Source organism: Lagenorhynchus albirostris, chromosome 8, assembly GCF_949774975.1.
Source record: "Lagenorhynchus albirostris chromosome 8, mLagAlb1.1, whole genome shotgun sequence".
NCBI lineage: Eukaryota > Metazoa > Chordata > Mammalia > Artiodactyla > Delphinidae > Lagenorhynchus > Lagenorhynchus albirostris.
Genome location: NC_083102.1, coordinates 43,220,708 through 43,245,885, shown reverse-complemented (window position 1 = coordinate 43,245,885; position 25,178 = coordinate 43,220,708). Strand labels below are relative to the sequence as shown.

Here is a 25,178-nt window from a genome sequence, read left to right as displayed (position 1 = left end):
GGCTCAGTAGTTGTGGCTCATGGGCTCTAGAGCTCAGGCTCAGTAGTTGTGGCACACGGGCTTAGTTGCTCCATGGCATGTGGGATCTTCCTGGACCAGAGGTTGAACTGGTGTCCCCTGCATTGGCAGGCAGATTCTTAACCACCGCGTCACCAGGGAAGCCCCTCCTTTGATCCTTGATATTCAGTTTCTCTACTTTTTTATGCATGTATTTTGTATTTATTTATTTATTGGGTAAACATGTACAGAAAGCAATCGTTGTTCTAGTAATTGTGCTTAATCGTGGGAGACACAAACCAGAGTAAGATAAAATCCTGAGTCTGGTGCATGAGATGCACAAATAAAGATGTCAAACCATGTGTGAAGTGCTCTCTAGAGAATATATAGGGGACGTATAGTGGGGTTGAGAGCTAGGGCCTGACTCTGGGCTTGGGGCGGAGGGAAATTTTACAGAAGAGGTGGCCTGGAGAGGCCAAATGCTAACATAGACTTAGAGGCACACTTTTGGTTGGGTGCCTAGCACTAACTAGATGTGTGACCTTGGGTAAATGACTTAACCCCTGTATGCCTCAATTTTCTCCTCTGTAAAGTCGAAATAATAAAAGCATTACCTTGTTGGGTTGTTACCAGGATTAAATGTTATCATATGTAACTCACTTAGAATAGCAATTGCCTCTTAAAAGCACTTGATAAATGTTAGCCATTGTTGTCACTATTACTATTGCTATAATTATTACCATAGCTGTCATTATTATTCTTTAAACTGACTCATGAGGAACATGAATTTAAAGGAAATTAGGGGAGGACATTCCTGGCAGAGGACATAATTTAAATAAGAGCAAATGAGTGTGGAAAACCAGAGCTTGTTCAGGAAACTACCTGCAAAATCTCTAGAGTGAGAGATATGTAACAGGAGTGTACAGATGCTGTAACCCTGATTGTTGGACATTTAGATAGTTTTATTTTTAAATTATTATAAATACTTCTGTGTTACACACCTGCATGAGGATATTATATGCATCTTTGATTATTGCCTTAGAGTAAGGGCCTAGAATTGAAAAACCTGCTTCTGCTTCCAGCTTGCTCCCAAGTAAGTGCTTCTTGATTTAAAAGTTCATCTGTGACTTTTTGCTACCTCCTTGACATCAATGATTATCATTCTTTTTCATCTTTGTTGATATCAGAAGTGGAAACTGGAATTTTAATTGTGCATCTGTGGTTTTTATAAGATTAAATTTAAAAAAATATTTTTAGCCGTTTGATTTTCCATTGTCGTAATTTTGTGATAATGTGCACTATTCCTATTGTTTATTAGTCTTTTATATTTTTCCTTCTGTGAATTATTCTTCATGCTTTCCCATGTTTCTGTAAATCAAAATATCACCTTTTATTTTTGATTTGAAGAGCACTTTGTATCTAAAGGAAATTAACTCCTTTTCTTTAATATATGTTACAAATATTTTTTTCTGGGGTTTTGGTTGTTTTGAATTTTGCTTAAGGTAATTTGTTTGTTTGGACTTTTTTCACATGACTTCCTTTAGGTAGTCAAATCTATTTAATTTTTTCTTTATTGATTCCAAATATGTTTTTTCTTACTTTTTTCTTCTTGCATTTTACATTGAGCTCTTTTAGCCATCTGAAATTTATTGGACTTTTAAAAACCTATCTAACTTCAGGTTTTAAAAATTTTTTACCCCATATTCCAGCATATTTTATTGGATAATACATCATTTTCCACTAATTTGAAATACACTTGTAAAATATACTAAATATTTTTATATACATGGGACTATCCCTGGTATTTCTGTGCTATTCCATTTTCCTCTCCATCTATTCTGACATTGATAGTAATGCTGTTGTAATTATCGTAACTGTATAATAGACTTTAAAATTGGTGGAACAAATTCCTCAATTCATTATTTATTATTTCCTGGTTCTTCTCAACCATTTATTCTTTGTTATGCACTTTAGCATCATATTTTCAAGTTAAAACACTCCTTTGAGATTTAGAGCGAAATTGCATTACGATTCAAAGTCAATTTGTAGACAGTTGACACTATTTTTATGCTGAATCTTGCTATATTTTTGTCCATCTATTCAAATCTTTTATGGCTGTCTATAAATATTTAGTTGTATACCTATAGGCTTTGGCTTTTTTTTTCCTAGTTATTTTATCTTTACTGTTTTTTTAAAAAATGTAGTTAGTATCCTTTTGAGTACAATAATTCCTCCATTATGTTTTCTAACTAAATGCTGTTAATGCAGAGGGACATGATCAAATCTTCAACCTATTCAAATATATTTTTCTTTCATATTCTTGGAAATTTTTTAGGTGTACAATCATATTATCTGGAAATGTAATCATTTAATCATTTTTCTAACATATATATTTCTTCCTGTTTTCTTATCTTATTATATTGCCTTGAATTTCTAGAATAATGTTAAATAATAGTAGTGATAAGTGGCCAGGATCCTCATCTTTACCCTGACTAATGTGAATGTTTTTATCTGCTTTATTCATAATGTTGCCTGTTAATTTCAGATAGTTATTCCTAGTTCACTAGGTGATTTTTTTTTTAAATCAGAAGTGGGTGATGAATATTATTACCCTCTGTTGAGATTTCTTTTTGATATAATGTTTTGAAGAATTAACATTAATTGAATCCTTTTGCATTCCTGGAATAAGTTTTTCTTTATTGTTGTTTTTAAATATATCATACTGATTTGCTAATGTCTTAATTTGAATTTTTGCATATATATAATGCATGAGATTGCCCTTGAGGTTTTCTTCTGAGTGAGTTTGCACTCAGGACTTTGTGAAGTTTTTGAGCACAGTTCTGCTAACTTTGGAAAACAGATCTTCGTGTTCATGTCAAATGTTCTACCACTGTGCAGCATCTTGAGAAAGACTTAATTTCTTTCCCTATGATCATTCTTTTAATCATTTTCTTTACTTTTGTTGTAGTTAAAAAATTTCCTCTATGAACTCATTTTAATTTCCCAACTTTTAGAAGACTGCTTTGTCTTTTCCTCGGTGTTGTTGAAAATACATTATCTTCCACTTTACTGTTTCACTTCTTTCTAGTTGTAAATCCTATCTACTGAGCCACTTCCTCTCCTTTGTAATTATATTCTATAGAAGCATCGATCAATTCTGAATTCTTTTTAAACAGTCTAAGGATCTTTTTAGACGTCTAAGGATCTGTCTTCACTGGTGGCTCTTTTAGTTACTTCTATGCTGATTTCTTTTTTGCTGAGATGAAACCTCAGTCACTTTTCCAAATCCTTTCATTTTTCTTTTGAGCATGAGATTGGGAGGGATCAGATATCGAGGGTATGAGGTACACACCATGATCCTGTTTTTGCCAATCTAAAACTCTTATTCTTTAAACAGTAATTCACAATCCCATTACTGTGTGTCTTTTCTTTCTATCAGGGAGAAACAAGATTCTGGAATGGTTTTAAGACTGGATTTTGGAGTCAGCACATAAAAGATTCTCTCATTCACTATGCACAAGACTTTGAGCAAGTCACTTAAACTTTTTGGAGTCTAGTTCACCACCTGTGAAATGAGACACTACTAACTACCATTTTAGGCAGCTGTAAAATGAGCAAACATATAAAGTAAGGAGCACTATGACTAGCACATAAAAAGTAATTAAAAATGGTACTAATGTAATTATTCAACTATGATAAATAAGCCTCTAATCCTGTCCCTTCGTGCAGCATGGTCCTCCTTTCCATATTCTCATACAAAAATTGCATCCAGTTTTCACCCCTCAGAACCCAAAGTCTGGATCTTCAGTTGTCTGCATTGTCTGTACTGCACATTTCTGTCTGTACTTCTTAGGAGCCCCCTCAATTTTTGCTTTCTGTCTTGCTCTCTACCACAATGTGCTACCAGTTATTGAGCAGGACTTTGATGCTTTATGTAATAGCTCATTTACTCCTCATAATCATTTGTTAGGAAGATATTATTCCCACTTTGCAAATGAGGAAATAGAGATTCAGAATTATTAAGTGACTTGCCCAGGAGCTGAGTGGGCAGTTTTCCTGGAGTCTGGGGGTGCAAATTTTTACCTACTCTCCACTCAAAGTTGTTGTGAGGACCAAGGTCAAGTGAGAAGGTTTCACAGACTGTGGAACATGATACAAACAGAACAGCTCTATCAGCCTAGTATTTTCTTTTCTCTCCTAGCCACCCCCTTTTATTCCTAAGTATTCTGACATGTGGGTTGTACTGTGGGCTGGTTATCCTCATTCCCTCTGCATTTTCACACCTTTGTTTTCCTCCATTCTCTCCCTCCCTTCCTTTTATCGCCTGCGGCATTTCCACAGAGCTTCCTCTCTTAGATAGGTCTTACTCTATGTCTCCCTTTCTCAGCCAGAGAGAGCTCTCCTCACCCTGACGTTTTCTTGCCTTACTGACTCTTTCAACCTATCTCTTTTGTGTTTGACACCATTTAAAAATTGTTTTCATAGCTCAGTTATAGGCAGACAGCTTCACATTTTCCCTCTGTGTTTTTTAAAGGTTTGGTGTGAAAAAGGGCAGTACAGGATGTATAGGAGGTAAGAAAGAAGAGAAAAGAAACTGTTGGGAGGGGCTGCTTATTCTATCTTCAAAGGAAGCAGAGCTGGGGTTAGTCCAAGTTGTTTTACAATTGGAAGAGAGTCATCCTACCATAGTTTGGACAAAACCTGGCTTTTTATTGCCAAGAAAGTATAAGATGGAAATGGAGGTAAATGTGAATAATTCAAAGTAATGTTTAAACTTTGAGGATATTTTACCTTCTCTGGAATTAGAGATTTATGCTAGTCAAGAGTTAGGGAGGAATTTGAAATGTTTATGTTACCAGAGTGTAAAAAACATTGTCCAGTTGTTTATCTAATCTTTCATTGGGCTTGCTTTTAAAAACACGTTTAGATTTGAAGTAGCCTGGGAATAATAAACTGTTCCAGACCATAACTTGATGCCCCAGTGGAAATAAGATAGATCCTTTTTCATTTGTTTTGAGAAATTTCCCAAGCAGACAGATGTCTTTGTACCTTCCTTTGCAGTTCCTTCATCCACAAATGACTGTTATCAAGAAATAGAATTACAAGTGTTCTGTTACTTCTTTTTAACTTTAGCTCCTACAGAAATTACTACTGGGATCTTATTTCTTTTCTGGGCTGAACATTTTGTTGTTGTACCTACTCAGTCTCACAGATTCTCCATGTGTTATCATCCAGGAAGATTCATTTCTTAAAGATGTGTATTAATTAACACAAAGAACTTTTTGAGAAGCTTTTTTGATCCACAGAGCAACCACGTGTGCCGGGGCATAGGAATAGGAGGTACTATACTACATTCTGCTGTAATTATTTTCCAACCTCCCAGTGGAAAATGTAGATAATATTATGTAAAAAATAGAATGAATTTTGGTTTCCATTTCTTCTTACTAATCCCTTAGCCTAAATTCATTCACTCAAGGCAGCCTGTAATTATCGTGTGCCTACTGTGTGACAGGAAGTATTCCAGGGCTTGGGATACAGCAACAAACAAAATAGCCCAAGATCCCCGAAATTTTGGAACCCTCATTCTAGCGGGGGAGACGATAAAAATAGCATGATAAAGAAGTAAACTATGTAGTATGTTAGAAAATAACAAGTGTTAGTGTTAAAAGGTGATAAGTACTATGGAAAAAGAAATGTCAGAAAAGAGGCAGTTACAAGATTATAATTTTAAATTGGGTTGAGGGTAGGCTTTGTTGAGAAGGCAACTTTTGGACAAAGACTTAAAGAAGTGAGGGATTTATCCATGCAGAGATCAGAGAGGTGTGTCCCAGGTAAGGAGAATGAGCCTGGCATGTTCCAAGGACATCGAAGAGGCCAATAGTGAGGCCAGTAGTGAGTGGTAGGAGATGAGGTCAGAGGGGTGAGATCATGTACAGCCTTTTGGCTGACTTTTGCTTTTTTCTGGGTGAAGTGGGGAGGACCATTTTGAAGAAAGGAATATCATCCTACATTTTAAAAGGATCCCTGCCTGCTATTGTGCATAGACTATGGGGGTGGGGGTGGTCAAAGGTAGAGGTGGGCAGTCAGTTTGAAGGTTACTCAGGTAAGTAATTTGGCAATAGTTCAGGTAAGAGATGATGGTGGATTGCACCAAAGTGGTAGTAGTGCTGAAGGTGATGACAAGTGATCTGATTCTGGATACATTTTAAATGTAAAGACAACAGAATTCCTAACAGAGTGGCCGTGTTGTGTGAAAGGAAGAAGAGAATCCAGGACAACCCCAAGAGTTTTGGCTTGAACCACAGGAAGGATGAAGTTGTGAGGAGAAAGGCTGTGGGGTGGAACAGGTTTGTGGGGGAGATCAGGAGTACAGTTTGGGATATGTTGAGTTTGAGATGCTGTAAGATGTCCAAGTGGAGATATTGACTAAGTAGTTGGATATACAAGTCTGAAGTTCAGGAGAGAAATCTGGGATGGAGTTATAAAATTAGGAGTTGTCAGCACGAAAGTGTTATTTAAAGCCATGAGACTGGATAAGGTCACCAAGGGAGTGATTTTAGAAAAGAGATGAGAATCAAAGACCGAGTGCTGGGAGAGTCAGAATTTTAGGAGTTTGGGAGAAGAGGGGGAACCAGCAGAGGATGCTGAGAAGGAGCATACAGTGAGGTAAGAGGAAAATCAGTAGAATGTGGCATCCTGGAAGTCAGGTGAAGAAAGAGTTTTAAAAGGTGGTGGAATGATCAGCTGTGTCAAATGCTAATGGGTCAAGTAAGTTGAGGGCTGAAAACTATAGATTTAGCAACGTGGAGGTCACTAGTGATCTTGAATAAAGCAACTATTTGTGGAGTGGTAGAGGCCAGGTCTAGACTGGGATGGTTGTACAAGAGAAAGGAAGAGAATTAAAAATAGCAAATACAGACAATTCTTTGGAGAAGTTTTGCTGCCAAGAGGAGTAAAGAAATGGAAGAAGATGCAGGAAAGTGGGGGTCAAGAGACAGTAGATTATTCCTGATTTGATGTTTATTGTTGTCCTTTATTATTTATCTAGACCCCAGTCCTTGTTCTTTATCAAGCTGTTATTTCCTACTGGCTACTGTTTTTTTTTGTTTTTTTTAACTAGGCCAGACAACCAGTTAAGGTTTTCCTTGACTAGCTAACACGACAGTTTGTATTCCTGGAGGTCAGGCAGCTGTAGCTGCTGCTCTCTGCCTTCTGAAAATTCACCACCCTTCTTTCCCTCAGCTTACATGAGAACCTCAGGCTTAGGTGTGGGAATTTTGGCAATATAAGGCAAAGATGATGAGAATAATAGTAATACTTATTATTATAACACTTAATGTATCACTTACTATGAACCAGGCATTATTTGAAGTGTTCATATAAATTAACTCATTTAATCTTTACAATTATCCTATGAGCTAGGTACAGTTATCATCTGCATTTTACAAATAAGGAAACTGAGGCAGAGAAAGATCAAGTAAACAGTTAAAAGAAAAAAAAGTAATGGTGGGGCTGGGATTAAAATTCTGACAGTCTGGCTCCAGAGTCCATGCTCTTGAAGCACCTGGAGAATTTTAAGAGCAAGATGTTAGCTAGAGAGATTTCATTTTACATAATATGAGAATTTTCTAGAGTTAATGGGCTAAGATTTTGAGAAACAAGATAGAATACAGGAGCTGATGGGGCATTTCCCCAGATTTACTAGCCTGTACATTAGTGGACTGTCACCAGTGCATAATATTGGAATGATGTGGTAGAGCATTCTTCAAAGATAACTTTTGTAAAGACTGTATTTCCTATGTATTTGCTCAAATTTCATGAATTCCTTTCCAAATCAACAAGTATATATTAAGCATCCACTCTTTGCATGAAAAAGAAAAAAAATTAACTATTTTCCTCTATCTGTTTATTTTCCTTTGCGAAGCTTATTTGTTTATCATGCAGGCTATAGAACAATCTGGAAATTAAAATAAAAAGGACTGTATATGTGAATATAACACTATACTGTTTTTTTTAAGGATTCTTAAAATTTCTTTAGCTTTAGAGATGAAGTATGAACTAAACGACCCTTTGTTAAGTGTTAGTTCTTAGAGCACTGGCAGGCAATTGCCACTGAATCCTTCATTTATAATCCCTTCCTTTTCCAGAAGGACTTGCCAGCACCCATAAAGTATTCACTAGGAGAATTAAAATCATATAAAAATAATTGGTGTTTGCTTCCTTCAAGGCATACATTTAAATACATTGCTTTATTCCTCTGCTCCTTGGCTGCCTCCGATGTTTAGTAACACTAGGTCAGCAGACTTCCTCTTTTAAGGTTCATCTGCTGGCCATTTCAATTTCCCATGAGAAAGCAAACCTACCACTGTTTTACCCTTTTATCTTAATGTTTCATCCATTTATGTCATATTATCTTGTGAGTTTGTGTTTCTCAGTAGTAATGGCACTGCTGGTAAATAGAAAACAATGAATGTGATTATGCACCCCTGATCATCATCATCATCATTTGAGCCCTTTTAAAATTCCTGTTTTGATCTCAGAATAGTGATTATCTAGGATAGTAGATTATCAGTGGTTTCATCCTATAAAGGATGTGTGCACTGTTTTTCAAGTGAATTATTTTGATGCCTGGTTGACAATTTTGGCTTTGACCACTGGGTCCAGCTAGAAACATTCCACCACTGGTCTGCCTACCCCATCTTCTGGGTTTACCTGAGCATTTTTTACAGCATCAAATATAAATTCATGCCGTGCTCATGGCTTGTAGTTTCATGTGTAATTGGCTGTAACGTAATGACTAACGTATGTTGGAGGTTAGTACTGAAAATAATAGCCCAACATTTATTGGGGGCGTACTCTGTGCCAGGCTCTGTGATAACTGTATTACAAGCACTGACCAATTTAATCTTCATCTCTCATAAAGTAAAATGCTATATTTTCTGAATTTAGAAAAAAGGAAACTAAGTCCCAGACTTATGCGACTTTGCTCTAGACACAATGATAGTTGCCATGTCCCATTTTGGATGTCCCTTTCCACTATCAATGGGCTGGTTATCATCTTGTGTACATTTCCCTTTTTGCAAAATACGACATTGTTTAATGGACTATTGTAGAAATATATCATTAGATAACAGAGTTGTTTAGGAATGAGTCCTGAGTGCTTGTTCAGTTTCCTCATTTGTGAACGAATATGATGAAACAGGTGCTCTCCAGAGACGTTGTGTTCTTCACTCTTTTCCCTCAACCTGTGTATAACTGAAGTGACCCAGCTGAACTCTCAGTTTCAAAATCACCACCTAAACTCTGTCATTATTAAAAACAACACAGTTTGGTCAAGATTATGGCTTTTAATTGGGTTGTGGAAAGAAACTCAAGTTGAAGAAATGTTGCCAGGATCACTGAGGAATTAATAACCACTTGATGCAAGAGGGAAGCTGTGAAGAACACTGGCTCTCTTATTATGTGGTGTCCAGGCAAAGTAGAGTTATGTTCTTACTCTTTCATTTTTTTAGTAATTATAATTGCAGAACTATTGGCTTCCTTTCCTTCTCAACTGTAGCTATAATGTTTTATTTGTGCGTGTATACTTTTGAGAGAGAGTTGGTCTCTGAAGAGGGAGTTAGGAAAGTATTTGAAATGGAAATGTCTTAAAATCATGTGTCTTTCCAGTTGTACATTGGATTGCCTTAGGATTTAGAAACAAAATGGAAATTAAATACCACAATCACCTTCTTTCTGAACAAGAAAGTGCTATACTTATCAGTATAGAAAAGATCTAGTTGGAAGACAACAGATCTTGCATTTCCTTGGAGAGTGCTCTAGACATTGATCAACTGGCAAGAAAAAGCAAATATTAACTTTCTCTTCTTCCTCACCTTCTCACCATGGCTGGGTAATACTTTTGTATTCCTGTTTGGAGGATTTAATGGCCTTGTTAACATGTGGGAAAACATTGTGATTGGAGACTTTAACGAAATAGTGAGTAGTTTTATTTTTTTTTAACTTCCACGTTTATGTTTTTACTGGTGTGTGTCTTTCCAAGTACTCCAGGTTAAGAACTAAATGTGTTAGAAAAACAGATGTAATGCAAATAAATGGGAGAGTTCTCATCTCCTTCAGTGAAGAAATCTCCAAGTTCCTGAGCAGTAACTTTATGGGACCTTCTCTCTGTATCAGAAAAAATTGTGCTTACCCCACTTCTTTCCCCTGAGTTCTGTTGTATCATAACTGACTAATGATCTATAGGACCAGACAATTCACCTACATATGTTAGGGGATCATAATGCACTAACATAGTATAGAGATCACTCTTACCAACAATTAATTGGGGAATTCACTTTATGAAGCCCTGTTTACGGACTGACATCTGGTGAACTTCTTAACCTGGATCTGTTCCAATCTTTAGGATTTATGGACTGTGCTTGCTTTTTTGTAAATAGGACTTTTTTCTGCTTGGTATATTCTGTTTACATAATTATCAATGGATGAAAATGGCTATGTTCCTGTATTTCTTAATCCTTTGTACTAAGTGGACCTAAATTCTAAGTGGTGGTCCAGCTAAAAGAATAGTTGGACACCTATCATTATTCAAGTTGTGGAAACATCTTAATGCCAGGAGGACCCTACCCTCTTAAATCCAGATTCTCTGACTGGAGCCCTTATACCCCAAGGGACTTAGTATTCAGTCTTTATGGGATTTTTAAAACTTGTTGAGACACATGCTAGACCTCTTAAAATATATCAGACTTCCTTTTATTCACAAACTTGGTCTCTGCTATGAGGTGTAAAATGGAAATATTTTCAAACATAGGTATATGTGCATAGTCCTGAACACATTTTAAGTTCTTACCGGGTGTGGGGGGGGGATCAAAGTTTATTATTAGGTAGTGGAAATGAAATCCCAAACATTCCACAGGCATCATGTTGGACACACATTACAGTGAACTTCACCTGCCTCTCACTGGTTCACCATTATTATCTCTGTTGCTAGTAGATGAGCTACTGTCTAGCAGTCAGCATGTCATCTGCAAATATAGGGAGAAAGAAAAGTTATCGAATGGATTTAAAAGAAACATAGAAAAACAAATATCATATGTTGGAACTGGAAACATAAGACTATATAGAAAGGCATTGTTTTCTTCTGGTTTCCTGAGTTTGAAACTGTAAAACTGTACCAGGTTAAGTGTGAGATGCCTCTACATTACAACAAAGTAAAGGGCAGAATGGAAGGGGAGATGAGAACGATATTGACGTATGATCTCCAGTTCCTCCTTCAGAGAAGCAGTGTCACCATATGATATCAACGTGATTTGCCATGCTGTGGTAAGAACTCATTCAATGATACATTACATTCTTGAGGGCTTTATTTCCAAGATGTGCTTTGACAAGGTCTGACTGTTGTATTTTCAACAATCTCCTATATATATATAGTTTTCTGGAGCATCTACTTAGTAAGCACCTTGGTAAACCCAATTTCACAGAAGTATTGGCTTTCTAAAATGGCCCATAAGCACAGAACAGAGTCATACACACACACACACACACACACACACACACACACACACACACACATGTCAAAAAATTTCCAACAAGCATAGCTTTACCAATTATGGTGTGTTCTTAAGGAAATGTTAAGTCCAAGTACAAGATGGATTGGGCCCTTTGAAGTCCAGTGTGGAAGAAGAGAAGTCAATGGAGAATTAACAGGGGAAGTGCAGCCCCACTCTTCCTCCAAGCCTTTTGCTGTTTCTCTCCATGGCAGCCCTTGCGTAAGTCTTTATCTGACACAATTTTTCCTAGCTATACCTCCTACTCTGCATTAAATTTTTCTAACTGCTATTGTATTTTTATTCTTTAATATTTTATCATCTATACCTTCAGTAAGTCACCCCAAATATCATCTGTAGAAGTGTACACAGAAAAATGGAATATGTTGATAATTTATTCTCCCCTCCCCACTTATCCTTTTCACCCTCTATCTCCTTCTCTCTTTTACCCACCCCTCTTCCTTCCATTCTTGCATTTTGTCAAAAAATTTATAAATACTTGGTTAAAATTGCTACACAAACATACAGTAGGATTCTTGGCTTTCTATAGCTTACATTCTCCTTGGGCTAAAAAAATATATTTTAAGAAAACAGAAGAATGAAGAGAGTAGAGGAGAATTATCAGGAAAACTCTTATACATATCTTTAATGCCTATGTGTGGCTGTGTGTACACATTTACAGAGAGAGAGAGGGAGAGGGTGAGGGAGACTGAGAGAGAATAAAGAGTAAAACTATTTCAAATGAATATATTTTCGGAGAATTTTTTAACTACTCATAGTCTCTTAGGGAAACTTTTCATATTTAAGATAGTGAAATATTCTTTTCAAAGCACCCATTCGCCACACTTCACGTGAATTATAAACCTTTGAAATGAAATCTGAATGTTAACTTCAAAAACACTTTATCCATCAAGTAAATCTTGATTAAAAGAAAAATGTCACTGGTGTATATTTTTGAGGTTTCTGCTGTTTTAAATTCTTAGTGGCAATTCAAGCATGTGAACAGAAGATTCTTTGGCTGGCAAGTCAGAGCATGGTCTGTGGTCATTTGTGATTCTCAAAGTGTCTCCTTGTTTGATTGCTTTTAAATATATGAAGAAAAAAGAAGAAAAAAAATTTTTCCTCCCTGAAGGAATGGAACATTTGCACCCATACACTCAGTTGATTGCAAAGGTCTCTGTTGCAAGAATATAAATCCGCAAAGTCCTAAAATATACCCAAAGAACAGCTTGCCAACCTTCTGGGTTTTCTGTATCACTGAAAGGAAGTACTGGTTAGGAAAGCCAACTCACAAGCAAATCCACTGAGATCTTGATGGGAAAAAAGGTATTCTTGAGAAAGCTCTAATGGTTTAGGAAGCAGGAGAATCAGGAATCGGCTCTAGGATATGAGGGACATCCGCTACCCTCTCTGAGTCTCTGTTTTGATGTCTCCTAAATGAAGGTGGTTGCACTAAAAGCTAAAGTTCTTTGATTCCACCGATACGGTGTGGAAAGTGTATCTATGCCAAGAAAATTCGTAAAAAACAGAGATGGTAAAATGTACTTTGTGCTGAGCACTGTGTTCAGTGTACACGGTCTCACATAATCCTCACAATAGGCCTCATTAAAACTCTCTCTTTACAGTTGGGGCAACTGACAACCTGCCTGCGTCCAACAGCTAGACCCAGACAGACCCACTCCTGAGAACTTCACAGTCTAAGTCAAGCCTTGCTGTTGGCCTCCTTTGCCTTAAGAGGCCTCCCCATTCACTGCCCACCTGGGTTTCACTTTTGATAGAGGAAAAGAAGAACAACTGGAGACAATCCTAAAATTTGGGAAATTCTAAGAATTTATGAAAAGAAACTGTCTTAAAAATTTTCCCCCAATCTAGTCATGAGAAAAATATTAAGCAAATTCCAGGAGAAGGGCATTCTGCAATATGCTTGACCAATACTCCTCAAAACTTCAAGGCCATCAAAAGTAAGGAAGGTCTGAGAAACTGTCACCACCAAGAAGAGCCAAAGGAGATGCAGCAACTAATGTCATGGGGTATTCTAGATGGGATCCCGAGACAGAAAAGGATGTTAGGTAAAAATTAAGGAAATCTGAATAGGCTATAGATTTTAACTACTAATAATGTATCAGCATTTGTTCATTGATCAAATGTACCATGCTAATGCAATATGTTAACAATAGGAGAAACTGTGTGGAGAATATATGGGAATTCTCTGTACCATTTACTAAATTTTTCTGTACATATAAAAATCTTCTAAAAATTAGTCTATTTTTTTTTTAAAAAAAGCTTATCACTGCCCAAACAAAAAGAGCATTTGTAGCAGTAGGGCAAATAATATTCTTTTAAAGAACTGCTACTATTATTCCTCCTCCTCTTCCTCTTCCTTATTGCTATTGTTATAGTAATACTATGAGATGATCTGGCAGTGTTAAATGCCTCTAGGAACCTTTAGAATTAGGATGCAGTTGAAGAGTAGCTTTCTGTGAGCCTTGTATTAGGCCAGGCTTTGGCAAGCTACAGCCAATGGGCCAGATCTGACTGTTTTAGTAAATAAAGTTTTATTGGAACACAACTAATGCTCATTCATGTTTACATTTTGTCCTTGGCTGCTTTTGCACTACAATGGCAAAACTGAGCAGTTGCACCAGAGACCAGATGGCCCACAGAGCTTAAAAAATATGTACTATCTGGCCAACCCCCGGTTTAGGTTACCTGAGTTACAAGGTAGATGGTGAGGCAGGTAAGCTGGGCCACCAGAATTCATCTGGGTTATAATCAAGTATCTATCAAATAGAACTCTGCAGATCAAGTAGCGTGAGTAAATAGAGTAGTCAGCTTCAGAGGTGGCCACATGTTTAAGGTGTCTGAACACTCTTTTTTTTGCTGCAGAGCTGTGTCTTTTGGCCCCATGGCTGTATCAGCTGTGTGAACCCTACCCCTTCAGACTTCCAACTTTAGGGACTTCCGTCTTGGCCTTTTCACTCTACTCTTCTTTTAGTGTTCCTAACTTTGACATGAGAGTAAATAGTCAGAACTTAATGTGTTTTTCAATGTGCCAAGCACTTACACATGCTCATCAATTTCTTCCTTATGAAGTAGGGCTGCCATAGTCTCTGTTTATAGTTAAGGAAACTGAGGCTCATTAAAGTGCAATAATTTGCTCAGGAGGGTCACTTGGCTCATAAATGCTGAGCCATGGTTTGAATCGAGGCTTTGTTAAATTCCCTACAAATAAGCCTGCATTCAGTGCTGGAGCTGGCTCACACTGGCTGGTGAGAACCAATCATTGAATTTTTAGGAATTCTGTGAGCCAGTTAACAAATTCAGCCGTTATTAAAAATTAAATTATGTAAACTTTACAACCAAATAAGTTGTATTAAGAACAAAGATAATACACCTCAAAACTCTTCACTAGTTATTACTACATTTTACTATTCTCTGTGCTCTTGAGATTATTTATGTCTACAGAATCTGAATGGTGAAAGTGCTATCTCATGGTGTCCTCTTACACATCTCTGCCAAGCTCCACGTTTGGTGATGTCACGTTGGTTGCTTGCAACTGGCCATGATAGGAGTATTTATACCAAAGAAATGGGCAAACACTACAGATTAGGGCTTTACCTTTTTTCCTTGAAAGCCAGCTGGTTACATATTTTCCAGAATACCAGTGCTTACCCTGCATTCTGATTTTGATCTCTGGTATTCTAGACAGTTACATTTGTTTCTGCTTGGCCTCCTATCTTGACCTTTGAACTCTATAACTTTTATAGTTCATGCTATAGCAACCTACAGAGAGGACCTGAGCTTTTTTTTTTTTTAAGACTTATTTATTATTTATTTATTTATTTTTGGCTGCGTTGGGTCTTAGTTGCGGCAAGCAGGATCTTTGTTGAGGCATGCGGGATTTTTCGTTGCGGAGTGCGGGCTCTTCATTGCGGCGTGCAGGCTTCTCTCTAGTTGTGGCTTGCGGGATTCCTCTTCTCTAGTTCTGGCGAGTAGGCTCCAGGGTGCGTGGGCTCTGTAGTTTCCAGCACACAGGCTCTCTAGTTGAGCCTCGAGAGCTCAGTAGTTCTGGCTGCAGGCTTAGTTGCCCCACGGCATGTGGGATCTTAGTTCCCTGACCAGGGATCGAACCCGCATCCCCTGCATTGGAGGGCAGATTCTTTACCACTGGACCACCAGGGAAGTCCCTGAGCTCTTTTTTATTGTTTTTGTTTGTTTGTTTTTCTGACAGTGGGTAGCATTTCCTTAGTGTAATTCCCTTGTTGATAAAATATGTTCCACCTGGTGAGGAAGAAGTTTCAACAATTTTATAATTTGCTTTTGAATGCAGAAACAGGTTTAAGGATAGCTTGTAATCCATAAAAAAAAACAAAACAAAACCCTAGAGTTGAATTATCTTTATAAATATAGGGTGATCTCCTATTGTTCAGAATTTTTGGTAAGATTTTCTACTTAAATAATTTTCTGGCTACATGAGGATTGTAGCCAGAAAAATTTTCTTAAAAAATGTTTAAATTTATGTATAGTGGATTTACAGTGTTTCAGATATATAGCAAAATGATTCAGTTATACATATACATATATATTTATCTATTCTTTTTCAGATTCTTTTCCATTATAGGTTATTACAAGATATTGAATATTGTTCCCTGTGCTATACTTGTTGTTGTTTATCTATTTTATATATAGGAGGATTGCTATATATCTTGATGTGCTACTAATTTGCAAAGCAACAAATTTTTACAGTCAGGTTTAGTTAACACAAATGATCATGCACATAATTTGATTGGTAACAATTCAGAGGAAGAGGGAGCATAGTGAAATGTCTCAAAAACATCCTCTTAAACATCACGGGTGTAATCTCCAATTTATAAACTGTCTTGTTCCAAATGCTATAGATACTGTTTGCAATTTGTGATACATGCTTCATGCTTTCAAATTTCACCTTCAGGGGTTAGGGTTCCAGATTACTCCAGAAAAGTGTTTTAAGCATTTAATTGTAATAGGACTCTAAAATGAAGCCACCACTTATGACATTGTTCCTTATGAAAATGCCCCCAGAGTTCTGACTTGGGATCCCAGATTCCTTAATGAAACTCCTTTTTACACGAGAGCACAGGGATAGAAGTGGATCTCCATAATTGTACCAGCAGTGGGCAAAGGAGAGCCTAGACGTCCCATATTGGTGGGGAGAGGGGGGCTGTTCTGTACATTATGCAAGGAGGGAGCTGCCAGACAGACACTGGAGTAGAAGGGAGGTACATAAGTTGTGAGAAGCCCCTGCTGTTACCAGAATGAGTTTACTGGCTATTTGAACGTCTGATAATTAGGAGTTGGCTGAATTATTATTTTTAACTATAATTCCATGTATCATATTAATTAATGTAGACCATATCTTGAAATCAGTGCTGTTCAAAGTGTGAATAGAAGACTAGCATCTGTCTGCAAACTGTCTGTTACTTGAAACTGAGAATAAGCATTGAGAAACTTGTAGCAATTGACAGTGTACTTTTTACAATGATTGAATCTAAAAGATCAGGGCCTATATATTGTTCATTTTATTTTTCTAGTAATTCCTTTTATTCATTTTTATTATACATGACAAAAGTATTGGCTTAGATAGATTGGAAATTTTAAGGCTGGTCCTTTTGAGAAGCATTGCTACAGTGGGCTTCAGAAGGTCTCTGTTAGTTTGGAAATTTTATATTTTATTTCTCTCCTTTTACTGCTTACTCTGAAATTTTTGTTTGTTTGTTTTTACTTAAACAGATTAAAAATAAGCCTGGTTCTCCTTCTGGATGGGGCCCTAGCTATTTTAAGGTAAAGCAGGGCAAGTTCCATTGCATTGATGGATAATTCTAACATTTCCTGTTTGGGAAACCTCTGAGGCTACCTCTGATTCTTATTTTATGAGTGTGGAAATCCTTGTCTCTCAAGTTTCCCTCAACATCGATTTCTTTTTCAGAGCTGATCCAGAGGGATGGATGGTAAGGTGTACTTTCCTTCAGACCTGGGATCTTGACTTCACTCTCATTTGAGTGACGTGGTTTACACATCAGTGCTGCTGGTACTCTCTCTTTATAAACCCCCTCACACATAAAGCCAAACTTGAATATGGAGGTTTTGGACTCAGTGTATGAGAAGCCTCAGAAAAGGAAAAATCACACTTTATTTACAAGAAGAATGGCTTTGGGGAAAAATGTGTACAGTATACAGCATGTTAGTACATTTCCAGAAAATTAGTCAAATTAGTCAAATCAAGTTGCAGATGTAGTCAGGAAATTCTCAACATGAGTTCTCTGTACAATATTTTGGTGGATAAAATCAAATGGCTTATACCTAATATTTTCAAAGTGCAATGGTCCCAGCTTATCCTCAAGTCACCTTGGAATTGAAAGCTTCCACAATGCATTATGGCTTTGCTGTGAATTATGAAGTGTTTGTGTCTCTGCTGTAAGGTGTTGGGATTCAGGAATAGAATCAAATTCCTGAGAAATACCACCATAGTCACCAACTCAGAACACCAGTGGCCTTCCTCTTTGTTCAGGGAAGTTTTCTTTCCCTCACAGTCGGTGTGCTTTGTTTCTTTTATAGTTTCTGATGCTCTGGTATTAAAGGGAATTTCTGCTGAGGTACCATTATAGTATGGATATCACATATGCTATAGATTTTGTCCTTCCTGACTTTAAAAGGGTTAAATTTTAAGACAACACCATTGCTGCTGTTGCTAAGTGCTCATCAGTATGTCTTTAAAGGCAATGACTCATTCCCAGCATTTTCACCGAAAGAGAAACATTTAAGATTATTCTTTTTTGGTCTACTCCTGAAGATTGTTGTCTCTTTATTTATCATCTTCATGACTGGTACGTTCTTAAGCTGAGGTTGCCGTATGGAGAGGTAGATTTTTCTACACATTGCTTAAAATATTGTTTGTATTTTTCAACTAGGTGGCTGTGCTACGATCCCAGAATCAGACCTAGAAGAAAGATCAGTAGAGCAAGACTCCACTGAACTGTTTACCAACCACAAACACCTCATCGTGGAGACGCCCATACCTGGTAAGAGAATGGGTGGCCTTCACAACTGGTATGTCAGGAACAGCGAGACACTGGTCAGCTTTTGTCATACCAGAAAGCATTTTGCAAAATTGCTTGTTTTCTAACTTATTCAGCCTTCCCCTTGGCATTGGGTGCAGCTGAATTTGATCATTTGTATATTCCTTTCAATATTCAGACCTTTTCTCTCTCTTGCTCTCTTTCATTTTTCCAGGAGTTTCACCCCTCCAAGGAGTTTCAGAATAGTTGAAGTAGAGTTGTCTGGTTGAGGGGAAGATGGCCTTCCCAAGGCTGATCATGTGTGGACCTCATGCCAAGCACAGATGAAGGTGCTTCATACAGCTCACCTGCCAGGAGATAACAATAGGTAGAGATGGGGATGGGGACTTTTAATTTTTCTAGGAGGACTTGTAATACTATGGGCAAGTCAGTTGAACTTGTCTTACCAGGAAAGGATGTTGCTGCTTTTTGGTCATCTGTATGCTTTCAGCCACAGTATATAGTGAGATGACATCTTTTGGGGGCAGACTTTGTAATGCAAAGACCCAGATCCTACTTGATACCCCAGTTTTTTCACAGAATTCTTATATATTAAATGTATCGAGTTTAATAAAAGCATCTTATTGTCAAACAATATCTTGGATTTGATTTATAATCAGAGGGTTATATAGTTGATTTCTTTATTTATTTAAAGTGAAGAAATTGAACGGAACTAAAAATGTTGCTTCTCCACGGTAAGACTTGAGTGTGGTTATTTTATAAATACAAGAAACTACTATTAGGCTAAAAGTGGGAAAAGGTGAGTATTTCTAGTATTGTATGAAAATGTTAAAATATTTTCAAGGAAGCTAGTACATTAACATCCTTTTTCATTACCCCAATGGGAGATACCTTTTAAAAATCCAGGTTATAGAAGGATTCACACTTTATTATAATTAAAAGGTAAGGTTTTCATATGTAAGAAATAGAGGAGATTTTGCCAATTTCGGGTTAAAATTACAGTTGCAAGACTGATTTATTTAAATAAAAATATGTCTGTGCCAGTTTTGGAATGCCTCAGTCAGTACAAAGGAGAAAGTGGCTCGCAGTTTTTCTATAAGTGAAATGTCAAAAAAATTGCAGAGGATGTATTATTTATTATTTATAGCATTCTTTTTTAGGAGATGCAGCAGAAGATTAAATAGTTTTCATTGTCAAGTATGGGAGTGGACACCTTCTAGCCTTTGGGCCAGAATCAACCATTAGGTTAATGTTACCCAGCCTGTGGGGACCAGTAAAAGATGTCTTGGCTCTGTGTATGCCTAAAGATGCAAAACCACAACACTTCTGATCATCTTTAACAGCTTCATTGAAGAAAGGTTAGAAGAGAAGTATATTCCTTCTTTAAAGAGTGTTTCTGAGTTGTGGCTTTTTTTTTCTTTTTGATATTTGGTTCCCAGGGATATTTTGTCCATGGAGTGCATGTGTCCATGTGCTCATCTCTGTTCTCCTTTCTTTCTCTTTTTTTTTGAGTCATGTCCTGTTTGTCATGTCCTGTCTGCCTTTCTTTAACTCAATTTCTTTTTCTCTCTTGTTTCTATGTTCATCAGCCTTGATCAGTCTTTCCCTTCCTCTATTCCCCCCAATTCTTTCCCTTCACTTTTTGATCCTCTCCCTTTATTTCCTGTGATATAAAACTGAAGCATATCATTTGATTTGTAAAGGTTACTTTAAATGTGCATGAGTACAGTGATTTCTATCTCTTTCAAATCTCTCCTCCATTGTTTCCTTTTTTTAATGGCCTCCACAATTTCTCTCTTCCATGAGGGAGTGTTTACCAATGTAAACTCAAAAGGCTTCCTATCTCTGATTTGGGAGTTTAAGGTGACTTTTGCTGCTACAATTACATCTTATACTGAGAGTTTTTAATGTTAAGAAGTATATTTGCAAGAAGTTTTCCTAGAAATCATTATCAGTATCTTAAGCCTATTAGCAAAATTACTTGACCAAATAATTTTATTTTTTTATTTGGATCATTTGAATACAGAACTCTGTATGCATACATCATACATATAAATATTTTAGAATGTTTCTAATTTATTACCATTTGCATTTTACTAGCTGCCAAAAGGAAAGAAGTTACTAATTAAACTTTTTAAAATTGCAATATAGTTAATTTACAATACTTTGTTAGTTTCAGGTGTACAGCATAGTGATTCAGGGTTTTTTTGCAAATTAATTCCATTATAGGTTATTACAAGGTATTGGGTATAATTCCCTGTGCTATACAGTAAATCCTTTTTGCTTATCTATTTTATGTATAGTAGTTTGTATATGTTAATCCCATATTCCTAGTTTGTTACCCGCTCCCGTTTGGTAAGTTTGTTTTCTATGTCTGTGAGTCTGTTTCTGTTTTATATATAGATTCATCGGTATTATTTTTTAGATTCCATATATAAGTGATGTCATATAGTATTTGTTTTTCTCTGACTTATTTCACTAAGCATTATATTCTCTAGGTCCATCCTTAATTAACCTTTTAAACATTATCAAATTTAAAATATAAGTTCTAAAATGATAAAAATGATTTGATTAATGACATAAATTTAACTTTGTTAAAGAATTTCCTGAATTTAAGTTGTACATATCTTCTACTCCTGATTTTAGCCTCATGATTTAAAAACACAAAAACTGTTTAAAGTGTTTCTACTAGCAAAAAAATAATGGAGCCAAGAATTACGTTATCTTTTAGAGTGGCTGTTTAAAAATCAAGACTCAAATAATTCTTAACTATTCCTATTATTTTGAGACCAATATTTCAGTCTTTAATAACGATTGTCCATTATGTCTTTTGTGTGTGTGTGTATACATAATCTTGGAGTAACTCACAAATCTGGAAGAAGGAAGATGATCCAGGTTTCTGATTAGCCCAATGGTTTCATTATTACCCAATATATCAGGATAGGTACTAATAAAATAGCAAACATTTATTAAATTCTTACTATGTGCTGGTACTTTGTATGCATGATTTCGTTCACTCCTCATGACATTACTGTGATGTAGAGAATGTTGTTATCTCTATTTTACAAATGAGAGTACTGAGATTTACGAAGTCTAAATAATTTGTACAGTATCCCATAGTTAATATGTAACAGAACTGGGATTTTAATCCAGGCTAATTCCAAAAGCCCAAATACACACCCAAATATATAGATTATTGGTAAGATTTACATTTTAAAACCGAGGGCTTATAGTCCAAGATAGCTACATTTCTTTGATTTCTAGTGTGTTTGCACATTTAAAAAATTTACTTTTCTTTGCCATTTGTATTTCTCCTTTGCTGAATTCCCTGTTCCTATTCTTCTTTTCCTTTTTTTTGGTGGTGGTGATAATTATCTCCTTATTGACTTATAATAGCCTTTTATGTGGAAATGATTTTAATCTTTGGTTGACTGAGTATGATATAAACATTGTTCTCAATTTTTCACTTGTCTTTTAATTTTGTTTCTGAGTGTGTTTTTTTTATTTTAATAGAAAATTTCTAAATTTTAAGTAGCCAAATCTATTAACCCCTTTCTTTGTAGTTTCTGTTTTTGGTGTCCAACCTGGGTGGTCTGTCTAATGCCCTTTCCTGTTTCTTCTCTGTGCCGGTTTGTGGTTGTGCTCAGGCTGTTGTGTTCTGTGCTATGGCAGCTTCAGTCATATCCTCTACTCTGGTGCACTGGGTTCTGTGAGCCACAGAGCTATGTTCTCTTCTGCTTTCATATCTCAAAGAGCTTTACACGAAATGTCTCCAAGGTTTTACCCAGTTTCTTCCTTCCGCCTGTAGAGAATGACCCAAGTGATAGACACTCCACAGCTTTCAAAATACCACTCCCCTCTGATCTTTGCCCCTCCTCCACCATGGGCTCTCCTTTAGGATGACTGGCATTCCGAAAGTTTCCTTAGCACTCTTGTAAATAGCCTTGCCCACACCATACCCACACCATGCCCTCCAGACATGGCCAGATGTGTCCCCATCCCATGTGAACACAGGTTGGGCTCAGGTTGGGCATGTGGGGCCCATTTATATCTATGTGTACAGACATAAGAGAGGTGAGTCAGTGATAAAGTTCTGTACCTCAATCCCCCAGTTCTCTAAGCTGTTTGGTTCCCCAGCGTCTCAAGGGACTGGCTTGGTATTTCCACAGGTCAGGTACACCTGGAGCGCAAGGGTTCCCTCAAGCTGAGGAACATCAGATTGTGTTATGAATGGCTTTTCTAAAATTCCATTAATTAGAAAAAATATTCTCTGGCCTAAAAGTTGCTAAACCAAGAGACCTCTGTGTTTTCTTAAAATATCTGTCTCTGAGTAGTTGGTAGTCTGTGTCACAATGTACACAATTCCCTATCACATAAAAATGCAGGTAAAGACGAGCGAAAGAATCAAAACAAAATATATGTGAGGAGTGTTTAACCCCCTAAAAAGCATTGTATAAGCACAGGATTGTCAGTGGTCACCTGCCACAGCAGCAATGTCCTCTTTGTGTGCCAACAGTGTCGTCCGTGGCCTTCTGTTCAGATATTAAGGGTGTGTCCATAATAGTCAGGGAGCCTGTGAGGAGAGGGTTGATGGGAGAGAGACTCAAGCTGGTGGTTTTCAGCCATGGTTGCACATTAGGATCTCTCATTTTCTTCTTTTTGCTGATCTATATTTTCAGTGTTTTGTTAATGAATATTTATTGCTCTTGTAATAAGAGAACGGATCCCATCTTAGAATGTATCAGTTTTAGTGATATAAATAATAATTAGAAACGTACTCTTGCTGATTAGCGTTTTCTATATTAACAGCATGAGTTTCAGAGAATAATCTACTTGGACAGTGAGCTCTAGTAGTTCAGAAAAGTCCAGAGTGTAATGTATTTTCATCAAAATAGCATGATTATTATAATTTATAGCAGTAATATGAACATGTAATTGTATTGAAAATTACAGTTTCTCTTCATGTCCTTAACATCATCTGATGCAAAAAAGCAAATGTGTCAATTAAATATGAAAATAATATTAAGAGGATTCTGAAGGAGCAACACAAGGCTGTTTAGATTATAACAGATGCTGCCTTTTCTATAGTCTTTCTGTGTATGTAGCATTGAATTAGCTGGTGTTATTTTTCTATTTTTGTAGGTAAATTATGGAAGCTATGTGGACATCGCATGTGTTAAGAGTTTTGTTGCTTTGGACTTCAAAAGGTATAACTTACAGTACAGCAATATTGCCAAAGCCTAATTAGACTAAGATGCCTGTTAGAGTGATCATGTCCCCCAGTGCCTAATCTCTGGGTTGGAGAGAGGTTCTCTGTTCAGGCTGATGTGGAAAAAATCTTGCAAAACCACTAATTCTCAGGCTCGCCATCGTTTCATTTTAATTATATTCAACCTAGATCCCAACCCTTCCTTCAGGGCTTGGTCTGAATAAATTATCTCCTCACCTGGATGCCAAGAGCCACATTTGAGGCCCTCTAGGGACAAGTGGGCAGATCATTGTGCATCACAGCTTTTAGTCCCATTTGCTGGCTCCTTATTATATTCTCCTCCTTTTTTGTCTTTTTATTTCGCTCCACTTTTAAATGTATTCTCTTTTGTTGTATTGACAGGACCTTGTAAGCCCCTTAAATCACTTCTGTAATGGGGCGGGGGGTGGTGAATAAATCAATATTGGCACCTCTCAGGACTTTCCTAACCGCCATTGCTGGCAGTCACATTTCCCTCACGAGAACATTGTGAACTCCATGCCTCTCTAACGACCTCTGTCACTTACTGTATTTCACAAGTTAGATTCTCCTTTTCTGCTAGAATAGATGTGCACATTCCTTGGACACAGCAGTTCTTGGATTCTTTCTACTGTTTAGTAAATATTTGTTGTATCAATAAATCAACTAACCTAAAAGCAGTCAGCAAGCCATAGACAAATGGAGCAATCAATGATTTTAGAATACTGGCTGTGATCTTACTTTCCAAATTTATTTTTACAGATTGTGCTAAGAAGAGGCTGATATGACTCTCCAACAGTATTTACTTAAAGTTGGCTTTAAAGAGAGGTATGATTCTGAAAAATTTAATAGCTCAGGACATTTTTTTCTATGAGTGCTTAGGTGTGACATTGGTTTGAACACAGGGTTCAGGCTTTGTGAGTGTTTGAAGTTTATACAATTTTGGAGCACTTTTAAAGAAAAAGAATAAAAAATTTTAGTACAACATCAGGTATAAAAGTGTATATTTAGTTAGAGTCAAGAAAGCATAGCAACATATTACATGTTTGTAAAAAGTCAATAATTGCCACAAATGTCACAAAATCCATAAAAATAACATATTTATACTGTTGACTGCTTGATAGTGCTTTAATACTTCTGCATATTTTTGACTGCACATTCTTTATTCGCCTCTTTCCTTAACAACAATTTTATAATTTCATTTTCTGTAGAATGAATTGAAAGATAATTCAATTTTCCTCTGGCATTATTGAGCAAATATTTTTAAAAAGTTACTAATAGTTTGCAAGAGTTTCTTTCTGCTTTACAACTTATTAGTAGTAATGTGTTAGTTTTTAGGATTGTTATCATATT

General features: G+C 36.7%; 1 protein-coding gene and 1 long non-coding RNA gene across 8 annotated transcripts in view; both read left to right on the top strand.

Annotated features, from left to right (window-relative positions):
- The window catches only part of BBS9 (Bardet-Biedl syndrome 9), a 446,338-nt gene extending 427,106 nt beyond the window's left edge, over nt 1–19,232 (top strand). For 5 of the 7 annotated variants that reach the window (XM_060156865.1, XM_060156866.1, XM_060156864.1 and 2 more), the window contains 2 exons: nt 18,491–18,601; nt 18,813–19,232. In XM_060156865.1, coding sequence (XP_060012848.1) covers nt 18,491–18,601; nt 18,813–18,844 — 143 coding nt within the window. In that variant the 3' untranslated portion in view covers nt 18,845–19,232. The other 2 variants (XM_060156870.1, XM_060156868.1) reach the window with 2 other exon arrangements.
- Nucleotides 19,233–19,761: 529 nt separating this feature from the next.
- Nucleotides 19,762–24,653, top strand: LOC132524190 (uncharacterized). Its single transcript, XR_009541813.1, has 3 exons — nt 19,762–19,956; nt 23,741–23,805; nt 24,588–24,653. It is a non-coding gene; the product is annotated as an uncharacterized LOC132524190 (long non-coding RNA).
- The last annotated feature ends 525 nt before the right edge of the window (nt 24,654–25,178 follow it).